The 18,903-nt window shown below is 41.1% G+C and overlaps 2 protein-coding genes across 2 annotated transcripts in view; both read left to right on the forward strand.

Annotated features, from left to right (window-relative positions):
- Window positions 1-1,490: 1,490 nt before the first annotated feature.
- On the forward strand, window positions 1,491-17,851 carry LOC122769527 (collagen alpha-1(V) chain-like). The gene is made up of 9 exons (XM_044026093.1): window positions 1,491-1,707; window positions 4,069-4,204; window positions 4,775-4,933; window positions 5,050-5,242; window positions 6,203-6,310; window positions 11,902-12,309; window positions 13,800-13,844; window positions 14,093-14,212; window positions 17,744-17,851. Exons 1-9 carry the CDS (start codon window positions 1,605-1,607, stop codon window positions 17,849-17,851), a joined length of 1,380 nt encoding a protein of 459 aa, XP_043882028.1. The 5' UTR covers window positions 1,491-1,604.
- A 342-nt stretch (window positions 17,852-18,193) lies between these two features.
- LOC122769871 (collagen alpha-1(II) chain-like) overlaps window positions 18,194-18,903 on the forward strand; it is a 28,418-nt gene continuing 27,708 nt past the window's right edge. The window contains exons 1-2 of the mRNA XM_044026750.1: window positions 18,194-18,252; window positions 18,323-18,376. Coding sequence (XP_043882685.1) covers window positions 18,220-18,252; window positions 18,323-18,376 — 87 coding nt within the window. The 5' untranslated portion in view covers window positions 18,194-18,219. The remainder of the gene's footprint in view (window positions 18,253-18,322; window positions 18,377-18,903) is intronic.

Genomic DNA, 18,903 nt, shown 5'->3' on the forward strand with positions numbered 1-18,903 from the left:
AAGCGTTTCTATCAAAAACAGTATTGAGCGTCAATGACAGTTCTTCCCCACGCAGCAGACCTGGAACATTCCTGTGTTTGGGATTCAGTGAAATGTTTGTTTGCCTGATTTTGTGTTTCTTGGCCAGACTTTTAATTCTGCAGTTGTTTCTTACATTACACTTTTTGTATGAAGCAAAGTTCCTTGAAATAAAAAAGAATGAAACAAAGCTTCTTACTATGTGATCATGTACCATGGTTTTTTTATTTTTCCCAGGTGTAAACCAGTGTGTATGTGATTTGTTGATCCAGGTGCAAATCTTCACAGTTTAGGGTAAAGCAGTGGTTCTCAAACTTTTTATACCAAGTACCACCGGAGAAGATAATGAGCTCTCAAAGTAACAACATCATCACCAACATTAAAATACAGTGGCGTAAATGGAGCGCGCAAAGGCGGCTACAGGAGCCAGATTTATTCCCAATAAGATAATTAGGTTAAATAGGTTTAGTGGAGAGGGGACAAAAATGGAATAAAGGAATTAAAGGAATACTTCATATTTGCTTTTATTACTAGAATAGGGCTAATATTTTTTGAAAAATTGTGCTGCCCAACCTCAGTTTCCCCTGAGTCGAGAACGATTAACGTATGCATGGCCAGGATATGAAATATGAAAATGAATTATTACAAGTAAAAGTAGCCTCCTGACTAAAATGGACTATGCAACGATGAAACTGTATTTAAATGCACGGCAAACTGTTATTTAAAAAAAGAAACAACAAAAACAGATGTATATATTGTGTATTTTTCAAGTGATTTCATTTCAAATGTTAAGAGGTTTTTAACTCCAGTTATCTATGTATTATATATGTATTGTTGTATCTGTGCTCTAGTTTCATACAGAGAGGTGTGCGTTCTCCCTTTGGCCACAAGGTGGAGTATCTGCTAAAGTGAGCACTGCTCAGGAGGCAATCACGTGTTTCCTCCCGGTTCCGTAGTGATAGCGGCGCGACAGAGACTTTTATATTATTTATTTATTTTTTAGCGTGAGAATTGAAATACAATGTGTGACAAAAGAGCGAAACACGTGACTGTCGCGCTGAATGGGCGAGACTTGAGCGCCCTGGTAAACAGTGTCCGCCATCTTTGCTAATAGTTACGCTAACTGGACCAAGTGTCACTGGCGGGAAAAGTATGAAGATATTTTTCAACTCAGGGGAAAACTGAGGTTGGATAGCACACTTTTTTCAAAACTACCGCCCCTACTATAGTAATACAAATGTTGGGTGAAGTAATCCCTTTAAGGGTTGCAGGACATTTAGGCACGTGGACATGGTGAAAACCAGCTGCCGAGGTTCAAACCCATCCTCACAATTAGGCACCAACAATGGGAAAAGAGAAAATATCCACTAAATGCGAACAAACATCAGCGGTTAACTGATTTATCTCCATTTCCTGTGTCGGGCTCTTATTTTGAAACTTTTCTGGAAGTCGTCCTGTGAAAACTTCCTGACTTGACAGCGTCATTTCTTCACCTGACGCATAATAAAAGAAAACGGTTCTAAACGCGTTCATTGTGACGTCTTTCCGCTGTTGTAGCAGAAGTTTGTTGACCTCTGTAAGGAATTATGTTCTTAATTCGCACAGTTCAGTTACTGATGTTGTGTTTACTTGAATGTGACGTGGTCGTGACAGTTTTACGTGAAGACACGTGGGATTTCCTTCGCTCAGGTAAGAAACAACTGCGTCACACTTAACATTTAATACTTTAAATAGTCACATTATAGACATAATAATTATTATAACACCACACAGTGTGATAGTTAGTGAAATTAGGGACACAAATCAGTCTACTATATGTTTGCTACGTATAGTTTTACTGTATGTTGGTAAAAGAAGGTGACGAGTTAACTGACTAATGTATGATTATAGTAGCTTTATTGTTCAGTTAATGCGTGGTCTCTTTGAATTCATTAATGTGAAGCTGTAATCTACATTAATAAAAAATAATACAAAAGAAAACGTTAAGGAAAAACCATGAACATCCTCTTGAATGGCATGTAAAAAAATGACAAACATAAGAGCACATGAAGCTGTGTTTTTTAAAGGTAATTATCTCTCACATTCTCATCTATATAATAACTGTGTCCTTTTAATAGTTTATGTGTAAATGAATAACTAAACAAAACAGATGGGTAGAGACAAAATGCTCACAATAATAAGTGTAAATAAAACCCAGGAAAATGAAATATAGCAGTTGACAAATAACAATAAAATCATATTCAACACTATAAAAGCATGGTTTGTTTAAAGTAGCAATAAATGTAGGTTATCATCTTAAAGTGTGTTTTAGGAAGGCAGTGATGTCACACGGTGAGTGCAGTACCTGGCTGCTCCACTCAGAGCAGCTGTTGCAGCATGAAAACAGCTGTTTGGACTGTGGCCACTGAAACAGCTCTGAGTGCAGTTAGTGCAGATTCTAGAGACTGCCTCAGGTCAGCTGTCGCCAAAATCCCATAATCTGAGTCCTTTTTTTATAACCTGTGAATGAAAATCAACAATCTTTCCATGTGATCCTGCCTTCTGCAGCTTTCCCCTCATGCTGACACAGACCAGCTTCCACTGCTTGTGTTTTTTCACAGTAGTAGTATGTGGTGAGGCTGCCAGGAGCGTCTGACACTAGTGCTATTAAAGAATGAATAAAAGGCTGTTTCTCCAGATGGAATTCCTTCTTTTGATGTGTGGCGAGCAGCCAGAGTTCAGTTAACAGCCCTGTCGTATCTGATGTGAGCTGTGTGATGTGTGGAGTCCGTGCTCAGCCCTCATGTCACGTCCAAGCACCTGCAGGCGACTCAGCCAGTAATGAATGTCACTCACATTTTACAGTGAGTGAGTGAGGGAGTGAGTGAGTGAAGAGAGCGGCTCATCATGAGTACATTTTTAATTATTTACATCACGGAAACAGACGGTGCTGGGAGTCACGCCCAGCGTGGTCAACGCTGACTGCTGTCACTCAGGGATGAGCTTACAATATTTTCAGTGTTGGTCTGACGAAATTCTACGGAGGTTTTTTTCTGAAGTAATTTAGACTGAATTCAGGCTGTGGGTTTATTTGGGGACTAGATATGAGAAGGTTTGAGTGTCACAGTAAAGCACGTACAGTAACGCTGCACACGTGAAGCATCAGGTCGCCGCCATCGTGTTCCAATATTATTCTCCTGGAAGAGGAAATAAAGACATATTTCACCATCCAAGTCAGAGAATGTAGAGAGTTTGAGGGTGGACTGTCTTGCACGTATCACGAGGTCAGAGGTCAGTGAGTGACTGCAGTGACACAATGTCAAGTGCTGCTAACGTTCTATCAGAAGCATGTGTTTGAACAGTTAAACAGGTTAAAATTGTAATAATGTTTTGAATGATGCAGAATTTAGATGAATTAATTCTCCTTTTATGACCCAGCAAATGTTTCTACTTGATCATTTCAGGAAGTTAGACCGACCTTTGTGTGTATAAAAGTGCTTTAAAATGAACTGTATAGTGTATAGTTGTTGTTTGTTGTTAATGTATTTTACTGTCTCCTTGTGTTGTTGTAACACAGCAGATTTCCACGTGGTGTTACTAATAAAGGTTTGTATAGTTTTGAAAATGGAGTTGAGTTGTGTTTAAATGTATTATTTGGAAAACAGAGAAGGTTTTGTTTTCATGTGCGTTCTCACTGTCAGTGTATGGATGAGCTCTGTGAGACACTCACACACACATGGAGTCAGTATGTTCCTGCTCCTCTGCCTGCACCTGCACACAGTGTGTTTTTGGTGCTCTTTGAAATGTGACGCCCTCCTGCCGCTCACAATACGCCGCTAAAATATTTCACACAAAAGTGGATTATGATCAAACTACCACTTAGAAATGATTTTAGTATCGGTGAATAATTTATTTGTTTGATTAATTTCATCTACGTCCACCTCCTGGACGTGGGAGGTGGGAGGTGACTACAGCGTTTGGACACTGAGCTGCAGTCTGGCATTAGTCAGGCGAGCAGCGTGCCACTAGTTCAACTCAATACTCAAAAGCATCGCTTTGTTTTCTTAACAGAGGACGTGGATTTGTTGCATCACTTCTCCCAGAGGGTGAACGTGTCCGTGTCGATGGACGGTCTGCGGTGTCCGACTCTCCACGTGGGCCGTTACGGTAGTGTGACGGTGTCCACAGAACAGGTGTTTGGACAAAGGTACGTACGGTGGAAACACAGACGAGTCTCTGTGTGTGACACTGACTCAGATGATGCCACAAGTGAGTCGGATTCCAGTCTTAGGCCAGTTTTACACTGGTGTGTTTGCCATGAGTGACGGCACAGCTGTGTCCCTCACACACACACACACACACACACACCTGCTGAGTTTAGCTTTGAAAATCAGAAAACATCTCAATTAATTCAGGGAACGTTTGTCTATCCGTCTGCTAGAGGGCTTTTATTTTCAAACAAGAACAGGATGTGCTGTGTTTGAGACAAGAAGCGACAGATAAAAATGCTTAAACTGTGAAGAAAGATTATTGTTGTTGTTGTTGTTGTAAGAAGCTTTCCCAAAATAAGCTGCGAGCTTGTGAATTTTGAGTCTAACCTATATTTGTGAGGACGTCTTGTCTTGTCTCAGAACTTTAGGGATAATAACTGGTTTAAGTTAAGGCTCGGGTTAAGCGTTTAGTTGTTTATGATGATTAAGGTTATTCTAATAAGATGCATGATGTCTTTGTCTCTAAGGATGCTGTGCAGTCATGTGTGTCTGTGTGTCTCCTGCAGGTTTTCAGAAGAGTTCAGCCTGCTGATGGAGCTCCGCAGCTCTCAGATGGAGGAGAGCAGCGTAGTTTCCCTGTTAAACTCCCAGCATCACGTGCACCTGCAGCTCCGCCTCGGCCTGTTCTCGCTCACCTTCATCTCCACACAGCACAGAGAATATGAGTAAGTGTCCCAGACAACGATGTCCATTCTTCAGTCCCCTCTCTCGTCCGTCCCTGGTTGTGTCTGGATGTGTCTCCCCTCTCTTACCACCTCTGTCCTGCTTCCATCACATACAGGTTCACCGTGGGGTTTCTGCGGGACGGTCGGTGGCACCGGGTGTCACTGAGTGTCTCCCCTCTTTGGCTGGAGGTGTATGTGGACTGTTCTCTGGTGGAGAGGGTGAACTGGGCGTACCCCTGGCAGCGCATCGCCACGGATGGCGTCCTGATGGTGGGAGGCAGCCTGGAGGGATACGAGACACCCTTTGAAGTAAGGGTTTCATCTTTGTTTGTTGAGTGACTCGAGTTGTGCTGGAACTGGACAGATTTTTCCACTTGGTGGCAGCAGAGGAGGCTTTACTGTGTTGTCTTTACTTATGATCCTGACAGGACACAAGTTTCCTTTTGAACTTTTCTGCTACTTTTACTTGTTTTGTTCTTTTTTTGATGTTTGGAGCTTTCAAATTTAAAAAAAAAAAGGTCAGACAAAGGGTAGTGCTTGTCTTTGTCACCTAAAATACAAAATAATGTATGCAGAAAAGGTTAACTCATCCCTAAGTAATCATGAGGTAATGATTTACTAATAATTCATAAGGTAATTAGCTAATGTTTAGTTAACGGTTAATTCATGATTGTAAAATGTAAATGATTCTTTATTTCTTAATTTAAAAATGTTACTAAAGATGTTACTAAAGTGGACATGTATGTCTGACATGAGATAAAAAGTAAAAAATACGAGATAAAAAGTCACATTTATGAGACAGAAAGTCAAAATTTGAGATTGAAAGTCACATTTATGAGATAAAAAGTCAAAAATAAGATAAAAAGTCAAAAAATGTTGATGAAAAGTCACAAGTATGAGATAAAAAGTCACAAGTATGAGATAAAAAGTCAAAATCAAGATAATAAGTCAAAGAATTAAGATAAAAAAGTCAAACATATTAGATAAAAAGTCACAATTATGAGATAAAAAATTCAAAAATATGAGCTATAAGCTATGAACTTTACCTTTTCTTGCTGCATTGATCACGTCCATGACGGTTGAGCGCCTAATCCAAGTACAGTGCAGAGCCGATAGTGATGGATGTCCTCCGCTGGCCTCTGTTGACCTCGTCTGAAGTGTCAGGTCTAAATGACGGGTTGGGGTTGGCAGGTTAAAGGTGGAGTTTCCTGTGCCTGTGGTTTACACAGAGATTAACCTCTGACCCTGTCTTCTCACTGGTGTCCTCAGGGCGCTGTGAGACAAATGACTTTTGTAATGGGGGATCCAGACGCTGCCAGGGACCAATGCACTCTTCGTCAGCCCACCTGCAACGTAGTAACCTCCAGTGCATTCTGGGTAAATATTCAGTTTCAATGACATACATCACTGTCATAAATGTTATGTGGTTTCGATACAAACACAACGTTTGAAGGGGAAGAAATGCAGATTATAGAGTCTGTGTTTGGAACCAGGAGTTTTGAGAGCGACATGGAGACCTTGGTTTTTATCAGAATTCATAAATGAACCAAACTTTGTACCAAATTGTGTGTACAGTATGTAGTAATGTGGCATTTTAGATGTGGCTAAAATGTGGCTCCCACCAAACACTGACTGAGAGGCAGGATTTATGGAATCCTAATTCTAAAAGTATAGAAACTAGAATTACTTTTGAGTCTGAATATTGTATATTACACTTTCTATGTAAACTGGTGGCTTTCATCCTGTTCCGGCTGACTCTGTGGGCGGGCACGGCCCCCCCAATGCCCGCCCATGGCACCGGGTCTGCATGGAGTCCACCAAGTAGTAGAAAGATTTGTTTTTACACATGCAATTAATGATAAAACATTTCTTTGGAATCTTTTTAATACATTACGAGTAAACACAGATTTAACTTCTGTGATAATCGAGTGAATAATGCAATACTATTCCATAGTATTAGTTGGATTCTGTTGTTTTCTGCCGTCAAGTAAATGCACTGAATGATTGTCTCAGAGGTCAAGAGACGATTCATCATTTCATGAGTAACTCATTTCTGGCTCTGACTCCATGTTCCCTTGTGGGACTGAGCAGCATTTCATGCTCATGTGCAGAGGCTGAATGATGTGGTGGCCCCTGATGAACAGCCCGTCGAGGACGATTATGGTCTGGCCCTGCCGTGTTCAATCACTACCTCTTTTCCTGCGGTGCTGGTGTACACCGTCCACCCTCAAAACAATGTTTGCCAACTTTCCGCGCTCCACAGAGGGTGCACGTTTCAGGGCGGGTTGAGCGGAAAGGTCGGTTGTGCAGTTGGGGATTATCTGAAAGAAAGTGGATAATTAAAGTTCAGCTCACAGTGATCTTTTTGTTTTATACTCCACTCATCGTCAGTGCGTCACCTTGCAGGTTTTGTGTTGCCAGTGTGAACTCGTGTCTACTGTCACAGTTCTTGTCAAAAACAGTCTGTAAACATCATCAGAATTGAGACATTACAGTTGAAAACTGTTGAACTTCTTTGATTCGCATCATTGTTCGCCACAAGTTTGAGTTTCCATGAAAATAAGAGCACAGCATTCCCTTATTTCACCCCGCGTCCTACTTCTCATCTCAGCTGCAGGCTTTGTTTGTTTGTTTAGTAAAAACAAAGCAGACAAAAGAAAACATGCAGATGGGCGTTCCACTGCATTGGCACACAAGATCTAGCAATTTACATGTGGGAGGGAGTATAAGCTTATTTATTCCCACCCCCTTTTTCCACAACTCAACATCATTTACATATTTTAATGATTAGCTTCCTGCTTACCAGTCCATTCATTATATAATATAATTGATCATTATTTATCAATATATAATATAATATAGATGGGTATATAATAGAGAGTTTTGCATGCTTCTGTGTTTTTCGGTCTGATGTTTACATGTGTAAATACAGTCTATAATACGAGTGTCTTGTAGTGACTCCTGAAAGGTCAGAGTTCAGAATCCCGTGCACGAGGCCAACGAGACGATGAGTTCTCGAGTCCATCTTGAACACAGAAATAGACGCGGCGAGTAATGAGCCATGCAGCAGTTGAGCAAAGCCTCCAACTGAAGATGACGCTGTGGTTTTACTGGCCTCCTCCTCCTGTGTCTGTTTGACACGCTGGCATTTTGCACCTGTGAGAAGGCCTCAAGAGAATCTCTTCACATTATTGAGAGGGAGAGGAATCCAGAGGAAGTTTGACGGGATAATCGCCCCCAGCTGTACCCTGCTCTGCTGCTGTATACAATGCCGTGTTTCCACTGGCGATACCTGGTACTTTTTAGTACCCGCTCTGACGAGATTGGTCAGAGCGGCGTCACAGGAAGCGCGTGAGCGTGACGTCCGACGACAAGAATCAAGCCGAACAGTAGATCAGTTAAAAAGACTTAACAATCCCAAAAAAGTGGGTTAATCTCCAACAACTAGCAGGGAAATGTCTAAAATCTCAATATTAAACAGTGGAGTCCGGTGTGTTTTAGCAACAACACAGCTGAGTTTCAGTCCAATGACCGAGTCGGACGTCTGTGCTTCGATTCTAATGATTCAGTTACACTGAAAATAACTGCGTTATTTGTGTGTCGCGTGTAAAACTCCGCCCACGTTGAGTAAGAACTCTTTAGTAGTGGAAAACCAACGTAAACTGTGCCGTGCTTGTTAAGTGTTGTTTGACTTGTGTTTTTAGCCTTTCTTTAACCAGGTTAGTCCCACTGACATATTGTCAGGGTTTGTGACGTCGAGTTTTTTTCTAGATGGAAATTCCGATTTCCGACGACACATGGAACGCACCGTAATGAAAAGATCAAAGATTAATGTCACACCGAGTAAGAAACTGGAGACATTGAAACCATATTTCCTGCACCTTAGCACAGATTACAGATTACATCCAACTGACGGGGTAGACTTGGCATAGAGTCATTTATTATTATGTTACACGTAATCTCTTTCATTTATTTTAATCCATATACTTTGGTTACCACAATGTCTTTACAGAAATAAATCTCTTATGAATGGGAGGTTTTTGATGTCACTATGGCTTCACCTTCGTGGATAATTGAACTGAAAATGAAATGTTTTCAGATTCCTCTGTGGTGATATCAGCGCGGCGTGAGACTGTTTAATGTGACGGCTGAGGGCTGAGTGAGTGCAGTGTGTGTGGGGTGTGGCAGCGTGTGGTGCAGTGGAGTCCTGGGCGTGTCTCTGTTGGCTCGAGGGAGGGTCAGCTGAAGAAGGAGAGGCTGCTCCTGTGTTCAGACACATCCACTGACCTGCGTGAGGACACGCTGCAGACATGTGGACTGTATTAACCGTCACGCTGGGCTGCGTTTGGCTGCACGTGGGACTAAGTGTGGACGGGCAACAGACACACGTGGTATGTACAATAAGGAAATGACAAGTGACAATGTATCGGGAAGTGTAGGAATGCTGTTTTGTGATCGTGTCACAGGATGACAAAGTGGTTTCATGGTTTGTCGTCAGTGCACTGGAACAAGTTTAAGATGTGAAAGATGTTCTTGCCATATTTGCTCATGATTCTTTGATACTGTATTTATAGAAGTCATGTTAAATCAGTCCATATGAGTCAAGTTCTCTGCCAGCGCACGTTTTTTGCTTCACCTTCCAAAGTCAGTGAGTTTTTTTGTCACATCACTAATCAGCCTGCCAAGTGTAGGGAGTCTCCTTATTGGTGCTTGTTATTCCAGAATTAATTTTTTGTGCAAACTAGGGGGTTTCAGGTTGTTGCCAACAACTACAACTAACATTCAATGGCCTTTTTTCCCCCCAAAGAAAGTTCTAAGCTTTCTTTGAAAGGAACTTTTTGGAAAAACCTTCGCTTCTATCTTTAGGCACAGAGTGGAGCTTAAATGGAGGCTGGGAGCTGTGCTCAAGACAAAATGAGAAAGAATACGGACGTCAACTGGACGGTTGTGGGTTTGATTCTGCTTTATAAATACAGACCATGTACTTCTCCCCTATTGTCTTGCACTCACAGATTTTTTTTTAGAATTGAGTCAAAATTCTCTGCTTAGTGATTTTAAGTGAAGCTCTGTCCACAACCAGAGAGGCAATGTCAATGGAAACCGCATAGCTGTGGATTTGCATGTATTATGATACTTTTTATAATATCGGACAAAGGATATTGAAGATGGAAAAGAGGAAGAGCATGGATGTTGTGATAGAGGACACGAGGACAGTTGGTGTAACAGACGAGGACACAAAGATGAGAACATGACTCTAAATGATACATCATTTACATCCCTAAACCACAACTGTGTGGTTATACAGAGTTCAGAGATGTGGTAGAACAGGAAATTGGCAATGTGTGAATGTTCATTCATTCATTCATTCATTCACTCACTCACTCACTCACTCACTCTCTGCCTCCTGTTGCAATTGGAAGAGGCTTCAATCGTGGCATAACATAAAGAGCTCAATCCAAGGTCATGTAAACACAACACTTGATCATATATAGATGAAGATAAATACACCTGAAACAGGCATGGACATCGTCATTGACATCTATAAAACAATCCATCCCATATTAAGTGGGATATGACCATTAATTGTCACCTGTGTGGAGTGTGATGCTGCAGGTGGAGGTGGAGGAGGCGCTATTTACTCCAACGCTCAAGTTGATTAAATTGAAACTTTGGTGAGTGTGTGTGTGATGATTTATCACACCACATTCTCTCACTCTGGTTCAGGTGCTGATGATTACAAGGGGTCAAAGCAATGTAATCAAATAAGGCCTTAAGCCAGTGAAATGCCCCCTGCTGCTTCCTCTTCTTCCAATAAGTTATTGCAGGTTATACACTGCGAGGTGCAATACTGCCCTCTACAGTTTGAAGTTCCCAATTACATTTTAAGGTCCTTCAGCACAGTTCAAAGTTTCTTCAACTAAGTTCAAAGTTCCTTCAAAGTCCCTTTAACGCAGTCCAAAGTTTCTCAACCCAGTTCAAAAGTTCTGCAACTCAGTTCCAGTGTCCCTGCTACTCTTTGGAACCTCTTTAGAAACATTGTGTAGTTGTGATTGACCATCATCTGTATGCTGGTGTTTCCAGTCTGTCAGAGTGGTGACGATGAGCCGGACCAACAGCATCAGGTGCAGAGTTATGACACACTGAGTGATGTGTACTCCCCATGATCGTCTGTCCAGGATAAAGAAGCGTTGTGTGCTTCTGCCACTTAGCTGAGCATCGCCGTCTTCTCACAGCTGGACTTTGAAGTCACATGTTGCTGCGTCATTACTGAGTCCTGTCAGCATACTGTCAGTGTGTTGATGGTGCTCTAACGTCCTTGTACGTCGATGACGACTCAATCATTTGGGCTGAATTACACTCACCTGCCACTTCCTTCTTTACACCTGCGTGTTAATACAAATATATAATCAGACTCATTTAGGCATGTGGACATGGCCGAGAGGTTCCTGCTGAAGTTCAAACTGAGCATCACTTTGAATAAAGACAGTTCTGAATGTTTCAGAAACTCCTGATCTACTGGGATCTTCATGCACTCCCTATAACTTGTTGAGAATGGTCTGGAAAAGAGAAATGATTCAATAAGCGACAGTACTTTGAGTGCAAATACCTTGTCGATACCAGAAGTCAGAGGAGAATGAGCAGACTGCTTCAAAATAGGGGGTGAAAACTGAATTATGTCATGAATTACTTGCTTGATGAACAGAAAATGTTGCCAATTTACCTCAAACGTAGTGGAAGTAAAATTGTTTAGTTTGATTTAAATCATGTTCATTTGATGGACGTCACTGCCCGACTCCTGAGCTGAATAAATAAATACACGCAAAGAGCTGACCACTCAGCTGAATTCTGTCCCTGATGTTATCGGCTTATAAACATACACTGTTAATCATTGTTGTGGAAGATGATCATTTTCTGTATTTTATATTAAAGATTGGTTCTTCTTTCTTCTTCTCCGGGTCTCTTTTCAGAATCCCGTGTCCGAGGGAAACTCTGCACACTCGACTGATCCTGACCAGAGACCTGTCATTGTCCTTGTTGATGAACCTCACACTGTGTTAGCGGTTAGGAGCGAGGACAGAGGAGCTGATGCCACTGAATCCTCTCCATTCATCCCGTCGTCAAATGAAAGGACCGTCGACTTCATCTCTCCTGATTCACAACAAAATGTTACGTCAGCGATCTACAAGAATGTGACGCCATCAGTGCAACCAAAGGGAAACTGGGAGACAAACAGACTGCAGCCTCATTTAAAAGTCAGCGAGGTTGGTCAACATTCAAGTACGCCGCAGTCTGGGGACGTAATCTACGGATCTGACCAGAGAATCTACAGGAACCACAGAGGTGCTGCTGGCTCTGTTGGACCACAGGGAAGAAGAGTAAGCGCCAGAAAACAAAAAATCTGGTTTATCTGGCCACATAATAAAAGTGATCTAGATTTAGTTTGACTACTACTGGCCATGTTTGGTCCGTGTCAGACAATCCTTATAAACAACTGAGCCCGGTCTCTCCTTCCACTTAAAATGTCAGTCACTGAGTGAGTGAGTGAGTGAGTGAGTAACAAAGCAAACGCTAAACGGTTTTCTAATGGCGACAAAAGGTGTCACAGTCCTGAGATATCATAGAGTTTAGCAGGTGACAAATTCTGTTATTGTTGCATTGTCGGTGTCGGCAGGTCCCACAGTGGTCGGCGACGCCGGTGCTGATCATGTGTCAATACATCACACGCACACACTTCAAAGAACTTTAAACAAGACGAGATTAAAGTCATTCATTTACTTTTAAGACTTTATTCTGGTAAATTTCCTACTTTATTCTTGTAAATTAAAACTTTATTCTAGTAGATTTACGACTTTAATCTCGTAAATTAAAACTATTATAGTAGATTTACGACTTTATTCTCATAAATTAAGACTTTATTCTCGAAAACAAAAACTTCTCAATGTGGCCCCTAGTACTAGTACTTCTCTAACAATGAATATTAAATATAGATTAGGATTGTGTTGCTGCAGAAACAAACGCTCACCTGGCTTCTCTTGAACAGATGAATAGTTGGAGCTCAGCAGTGAAGAAGTGGCAGAAGAAGAAGAGTCTCGTCTGTGGTGTGGTTTTTAACATGAAGTCCACCAGTGCATACGCAGGCTGTGGTTGAGTACAAGCAGGATGTTACCAAACCTGGCAACCTGACTCACTACAGTCATGTATAGTAGCTGGAGCCAAAGCAATTTATTTTCATATTCTAATTGATGTTGCTGGAGGAGGCTAAAGCCAAGGGAGGCTGCCAGGAGGGTGTGGCCAGAGAGGAGAGGAGAACGCGGTGACCTCACATCATCCAAGCCTGCTTTCATTTTATCTTTAAAATCCTTATTCATGCACAGATTTTACATTTTGGACCTTGAGGATATTTTTTTCACCATAGTGGTTACTTTATAATCTCAATATAAGAATGAACGCAGGTCTCATCTCACTATTGGAAAACCAGATGCACAGACTCACTACTGCTTCTGTAAACGTCTTTAAAGCTCTTCCATCTTCACTTTGAGAACAGATAAAAACATTTTGTCACTGCTTTTAACTGAATATCATCTTTATAATCCCTGAAATTACCTCCTGAGTGGGTGTGCATTTTGCTTGTAAGTGGAGGTTATGGTTGTTCTGTGCAAACATGTGGTTGAAGCTGACTCATGCGGGGTTTTTATTCCACTTGTTAAATTACAGGCTTCCAAACACTTGGCATTAATGTCCTGAAGGAACCACAGTGGCCTTTTCTTTTTAAGATCGTCGCACCGTGCAGATGATGCCAGACACCAGGAAGGACACTTGTGTACATTTAAAAACAGAAAAGCTCAATGTCATGTTGTTCTTACAGGGATGTCCAGGCAGAGAAGGGTTTCTTGGATTTAAAGGTGACAAGGTAAGTTTGGAGTTTACATTTGACCAGATTCTACTGTAATGTGTGTTTCCTGTTCCAAGCTTCACAGGATTCTGAAGTTTAAGTAGTTATTTTGTAGTATTATTTCTGATCCATCCACCGCAGTAAAGAACAGCCATTCACTCGTGCGCTCACACTTATAATAGTTCTCTTTGCTTTGAGATCCGAAAAACTTTTCTATCACTGGCATGTTTATTTTTTTTAACTTTTTCTATTTTCTTCTTCCGCAGGGATCTCGAGGTGTTTCAGGCATGGATGGACGTAGAGGAGATCCAGGGCCTCCAGGTCCTCCGGGACTTCCCACGCTTTATTTATGGCGGAACTCTGAGGACGACTGGGTCGCTTTCAGGGTGAGTCTCAATATACAAACACTGCTCACAACAGTCCAGCTGGAACTGCACTCAACTCTCCAGCAGGGTCTTTAATAACTGACGTCAAACTAAGGCTGAGATCAATAATGAACACAGACTCACAACTACTTGCAAAGTTGCATCATGTCGACTGCAACAACAATTATGTAACTGAAATATGAAATTATCACAGATTAGAGCGAGAGAGAGATGATGCATCCCAACACTTAAACACACTTTTATGTCAGGTAGATTGCAACAACAAAGAATTTCTTCTTTTTAAAAGAATATGACGGCACAATAGCCTAAAATCTGAAATCCACCTTCTTACTTTTCACTCAGTCAAAGGAATGAATGATGACTTAAAAAATGTTTATGATGCTGCCAGGGTTTGTTTTATTCACATTCTATTACAGAGCTGGATTAAATTGAATTTAAAATTTGACTTATAAAACATGTCATAATAGACAGAAACACAGTGAGGAGAGCTTTTATTTTCTTTTTTTTTTGTCGATTTTATTTATTTTTGTCAATCCCACAACTATCTCTGGAAATTAGTAAAAACAAAACTGTAGTGGCCCTTCGACGCAGACAAAATGGACCACAGTGGCACATGTCACAACGACTGTGACGCTGTGTTTTCTGTTGTAAAACATGTTCCTGTTGGCCTGTTTATACTTTTTACACTAACATTATTTGTGATTAAAATAATGTTTTTGGTTATATTTTTAGCCACAGATGTACAATCGTTTTACTTCCTTTATGGGAGCTCAAATCCTCAGCTCTCTATGACCAACCAGTGTTTTCACTGCATTAGACTCATGACAATTATATATATACATATATATATATATATATGTATATATATGTATAAATATATATGTATAAATATGTGTATATATATATGTATATATATATATATACACACATACATTTAGAGTCACAATATAGTGATTTTATAAATGTCAAAGTCAATAAGCGTTATGTTTTATTGACTTGGTTACAAAAGGTTATGCAGCCAATGAGATTAGCGACATGATCTTCATCTTTTAATTGAGATTAACCGTTAATCTGTTTAAGACATCTTTTTAAGTATGTACTGTATGATACTAGCTGAGATCCAAAGGACTGAGGTGAATGGACAAACAAAACAGTTTGTGAAGAAATACATAAATATAAAAAAAACACATTATACATTAAATACAAAATATACATGTAAACATTTATTTTATTTTTTAAATGCTTATCAATCCCACTGTCTTATGGACAAATGAATAGCCAAACACGGAGCTCAAAACATGAACAACTCCATTTAAGGTGGAAGGCAGGGAAGCAAAGTCTAAAGGGAAATGACTGGGACACAAATGAGACACCAAATAAAACAGGAAGCAAAGTTAACAGAACATGCAGGGAGGAAAACTACAAAATACGTCAATGAAAATGGCTCTATTATATTATTGTGTTATACCAATAATGTAAAGTGTCATGCTCTGAATTGTGTCCAGTCTGTATGGGCTTCCAAGATTATAGTAGCAAAGAAAACACAGAACAAGCTCTGTACGTTTAATTTACAAAACGTGTCCAAGATCATGATTCAATGGACAATAATGTGAATTAGAATCAGAATACAGTTTTCCCATGAAAACTATAATGTACAAATGCAGATGATGACATGGAGAGTGAGACATGGAGAGTAATCCAAGCCCAGTCTGTTGACAATCTGTAGATGGCCACGGCTCACAGGCTGTAATGAAAAGCTGGAGTATCTGGATGTATTGTAACTGGAGCAGATCCAGACCCCATGCCTGGGTCAGGCCCCACGCTTTGCTTTCAGAAGAGAGACGTGAGCTGAAAAGCGTCAGTGTTGCCGCTCTGTCAGAACACAGCGAGGCCTCAGAGACTCACTGAGACCTACAGTAAAGCAGGTCCGGTCCTCTTCAGCAGTCTGAGCCTGACCTCAGGTCTGGCCAGCCACACTGCAGAACCTCTGCCAATACAAACAGAAGCTGGAGCAGCAGCGCTGGGTGGTGGAGTCCACCAGAAGGACCTGTGTTTATGAGACCTGACTCTGCCAGGGACCACAACCTTTACGTCGTATCATTTAACGGCCGTTAAACATCCACAAGAGGCATTAAATGGAGTTTTCAGCACTTTGTCACACACTTACGTCTCTTTGGCTCCATCTGCAGCGTCAAGTGTTCTAGAACCAGCACGACGACGACTTCAGTCGGCACCGTGATCATTCACAGCTGTGAGGTCACACTCTGCTGTCATGTACCACATTACACTGCACTGTACTATACTGTACTATACTGTACTACACTGTACTATACTGTACTACACTGTACTACTGTACTACTGTACTGTACTACTGTACTGTACTATACTGTACTACACTGTACTACACTGTACTACACTGTACTATACTGTACTACACTGTACTATTCTGTACTGCACTGTACTACACTGTACTACACTGTACTCATACTGTACTATACTGTACTATACTGTACTACACTGTACTATACTGTACTACACTGTACTGCACTGTACTATACTGTACTACACTGTACTATTCTGTACTGCACTGTACTATACTGTACACTGTACTACACTGTACTATACTGTACTATACTGTACTACACTGTACTATTCTGTACTGCACTGTACTATACTGTACTACACTGTACTACACTGTACTATACTGTACTACACTGTACTGTACTGTACTACACTACAGTGTACGGTACTGTATGAAAATGTACAGGACCAGAGATTTACGGACAATTTACTGCACTGTCTTGTACTTCAGTACTTCACTGTGCTTAACTGTACTGAACTCAGCTACCCTTCACTGTACTGTTCTGTGCTACACTTTACTAAAAATGACTGTACTACACAGTACCATACACTGTACTACACTGTACTACACTACACAGTACCATACACTGTACTGCACTGTACTGTACTACACTGCACTGTACTATACTGTACTACACTGTACTGCACTGTACTATACTGTACTACACTATACTGTACTACACTGTACTGCACTGTACTATTCTGTACTGTACTGTACTATTCTGTACTGCACTGTACTACACTGTACTGTACTGCACTGTACTACTCTGTACTGTACTACACTACACTGTACTACACTGTACTGTACTGCACCGTACTACTCTGTACTGTACTACACTACAGTGTACGGTACTGTATGAAAATGTACAGGACAAGAGATTTACGGACAATTTACTGCACGGTCTTGTACCTCAGTACTGCACTGTACAATGAAACACTGTATGGAACTCAGCTACCCTTCACTGTACTGTTTAAATTACTGTACTACATTGTACTACACTTTACTGTACTGCACTGTATTCCAGTGTATTTAACTACACTGTACTGTAGTGGTTCACTGTAGTGTACATATGAAAACAGCATCTCATCATGTCTAGTGGAAACAATGTTCAAAGTGTCAAAAATGTGCGTGTGATCTTTGATAAATAATGTAGTGTTTTCTTTTTGCAGAGATCGACCTTCTTTCACATGCTCAGAGCTGGCTGGCCGGTGAGTGTTTCAATTGTTCTGTCAGGGAAACTGATATCAGTGTTCACAGTCGCTGAGTTATTGCTGTGAATTGTTCTGTTGCTCATCAGGTGCAGCCCGGCCCACCTGGACCCATGGGAGAGATGGGAACGCCTGGTCTTCCAGTGAGTCAAGCGTCCATCGTGATTAAACAAGTAGTTTAGTACGCCGGTGTTTCCTTTAACTCTTTTTGAATGTATTTATCATAAGGGGATTCCTGGAGACCCAGGGACCAGAGGAGCTTCAGGACACAAAGGAACCATGGTCAGCATTTGTTTAACAGCATTCGCTCTGTTATACCTGCTGTCCCAACATCATGTAATGGGATTTAATCTGTGTGTTAGGGTGAAGCCGGTCCAAAGGGCGTCCCCGGCAAGAGAGGGAGTTGGGGCAGGAATGGCAGTCAGGGGTCGGATGGGATGTTTGGGCCACGGGGGCAACCAGGGCTCCAGGTGAGTGAGTCTGTGGTTTTCTAATGATAAACCTGCAGGATTTGTTAACACTGTTGTTTTTCCCTGTCAGGGACCCATGGGCTTTAAAGGAGAAGATGGTTTGCAAGGGGAGAAAGGTGATGAGGTGAGTGTTGTAGTCAGCGGTGGTATTAACATCTGTTACATCACACCTGGCACTGAAATGATGTCATCTCTGTTCACGAGGAACAAAATCATGTTTATAACCCATGTGGAGGATAAAGCAGCAGCAGCAGCAGCAGCAGCAGCAGCAGCAGCAGCAGCAGCAGCAGTAGAAGATGAGTGGGTACACACTGGACACAGCAGCCCAGTCCATCACAGGGCTGCTGATTTTGCTTTTCCTCAAAACAACAACATGTACCCTGAAATGAAACTTATTCAAATCTAGAATCTTTTTGAGCCCAGCTTTTCAAACTTTAGATCATTCTAAAACCTCTTGATTTACAGTCATGTATGACGGTGTTTCCCCAGATTTTTATACACAAACTTTATTTAAGTCACAGAAATGTTACGGACTGCTGTTCCCCACTCGAGCAGTCTGAAATCATCACATCAAGTGTTTGCTGTATCATTATTATTATCATTATTATTATTATCATTATTATTATTAGTGTAAAATGCTATACTTGAGCT

The sequence above is a fragment of the Solea senegalensis genome, linkage group LG5 (assembly GCF_019176455.1).
Source record: "Solea senegalensis isolate Sse05_10M linkage group LG5, IFAPA_SoseM_1, whole genome shotgun sequence".
NCBI lineage: Eukaryota > Metazoa > Chordata > Actinopteri > Pleuronectiformes > Soleidae > Solea > Solea senegalensis.

What these genes read in the sequence shown, in the direction of transcription:
- LOC122769527 (XM_044026093.1), top strand. Translation starts at nt 1,605, where the DNA reads ATGTTCTTAATTCGCACAGTTCAGTTACTGATGTTGTGTTTACTTGAA. An exon ending in GATACGAGACACCCTTTGAA is followed by an intron (nt 5,243 to 6,202) that starts GTAAGGGTTTCA and finishes TGGTGTCCTCAG; the next exon opens with GGCGCTGTGAGACAAATGAC. An exon ending in TTGGACCACAGGGAAGAAGA is followed by an intron (nt 12,310 to 13,799) that starts GTAAGCGCCAGA and finishes TTGTTCTTACAG; the next exon opens with GGATGTCCAGGCAGAGAAGG.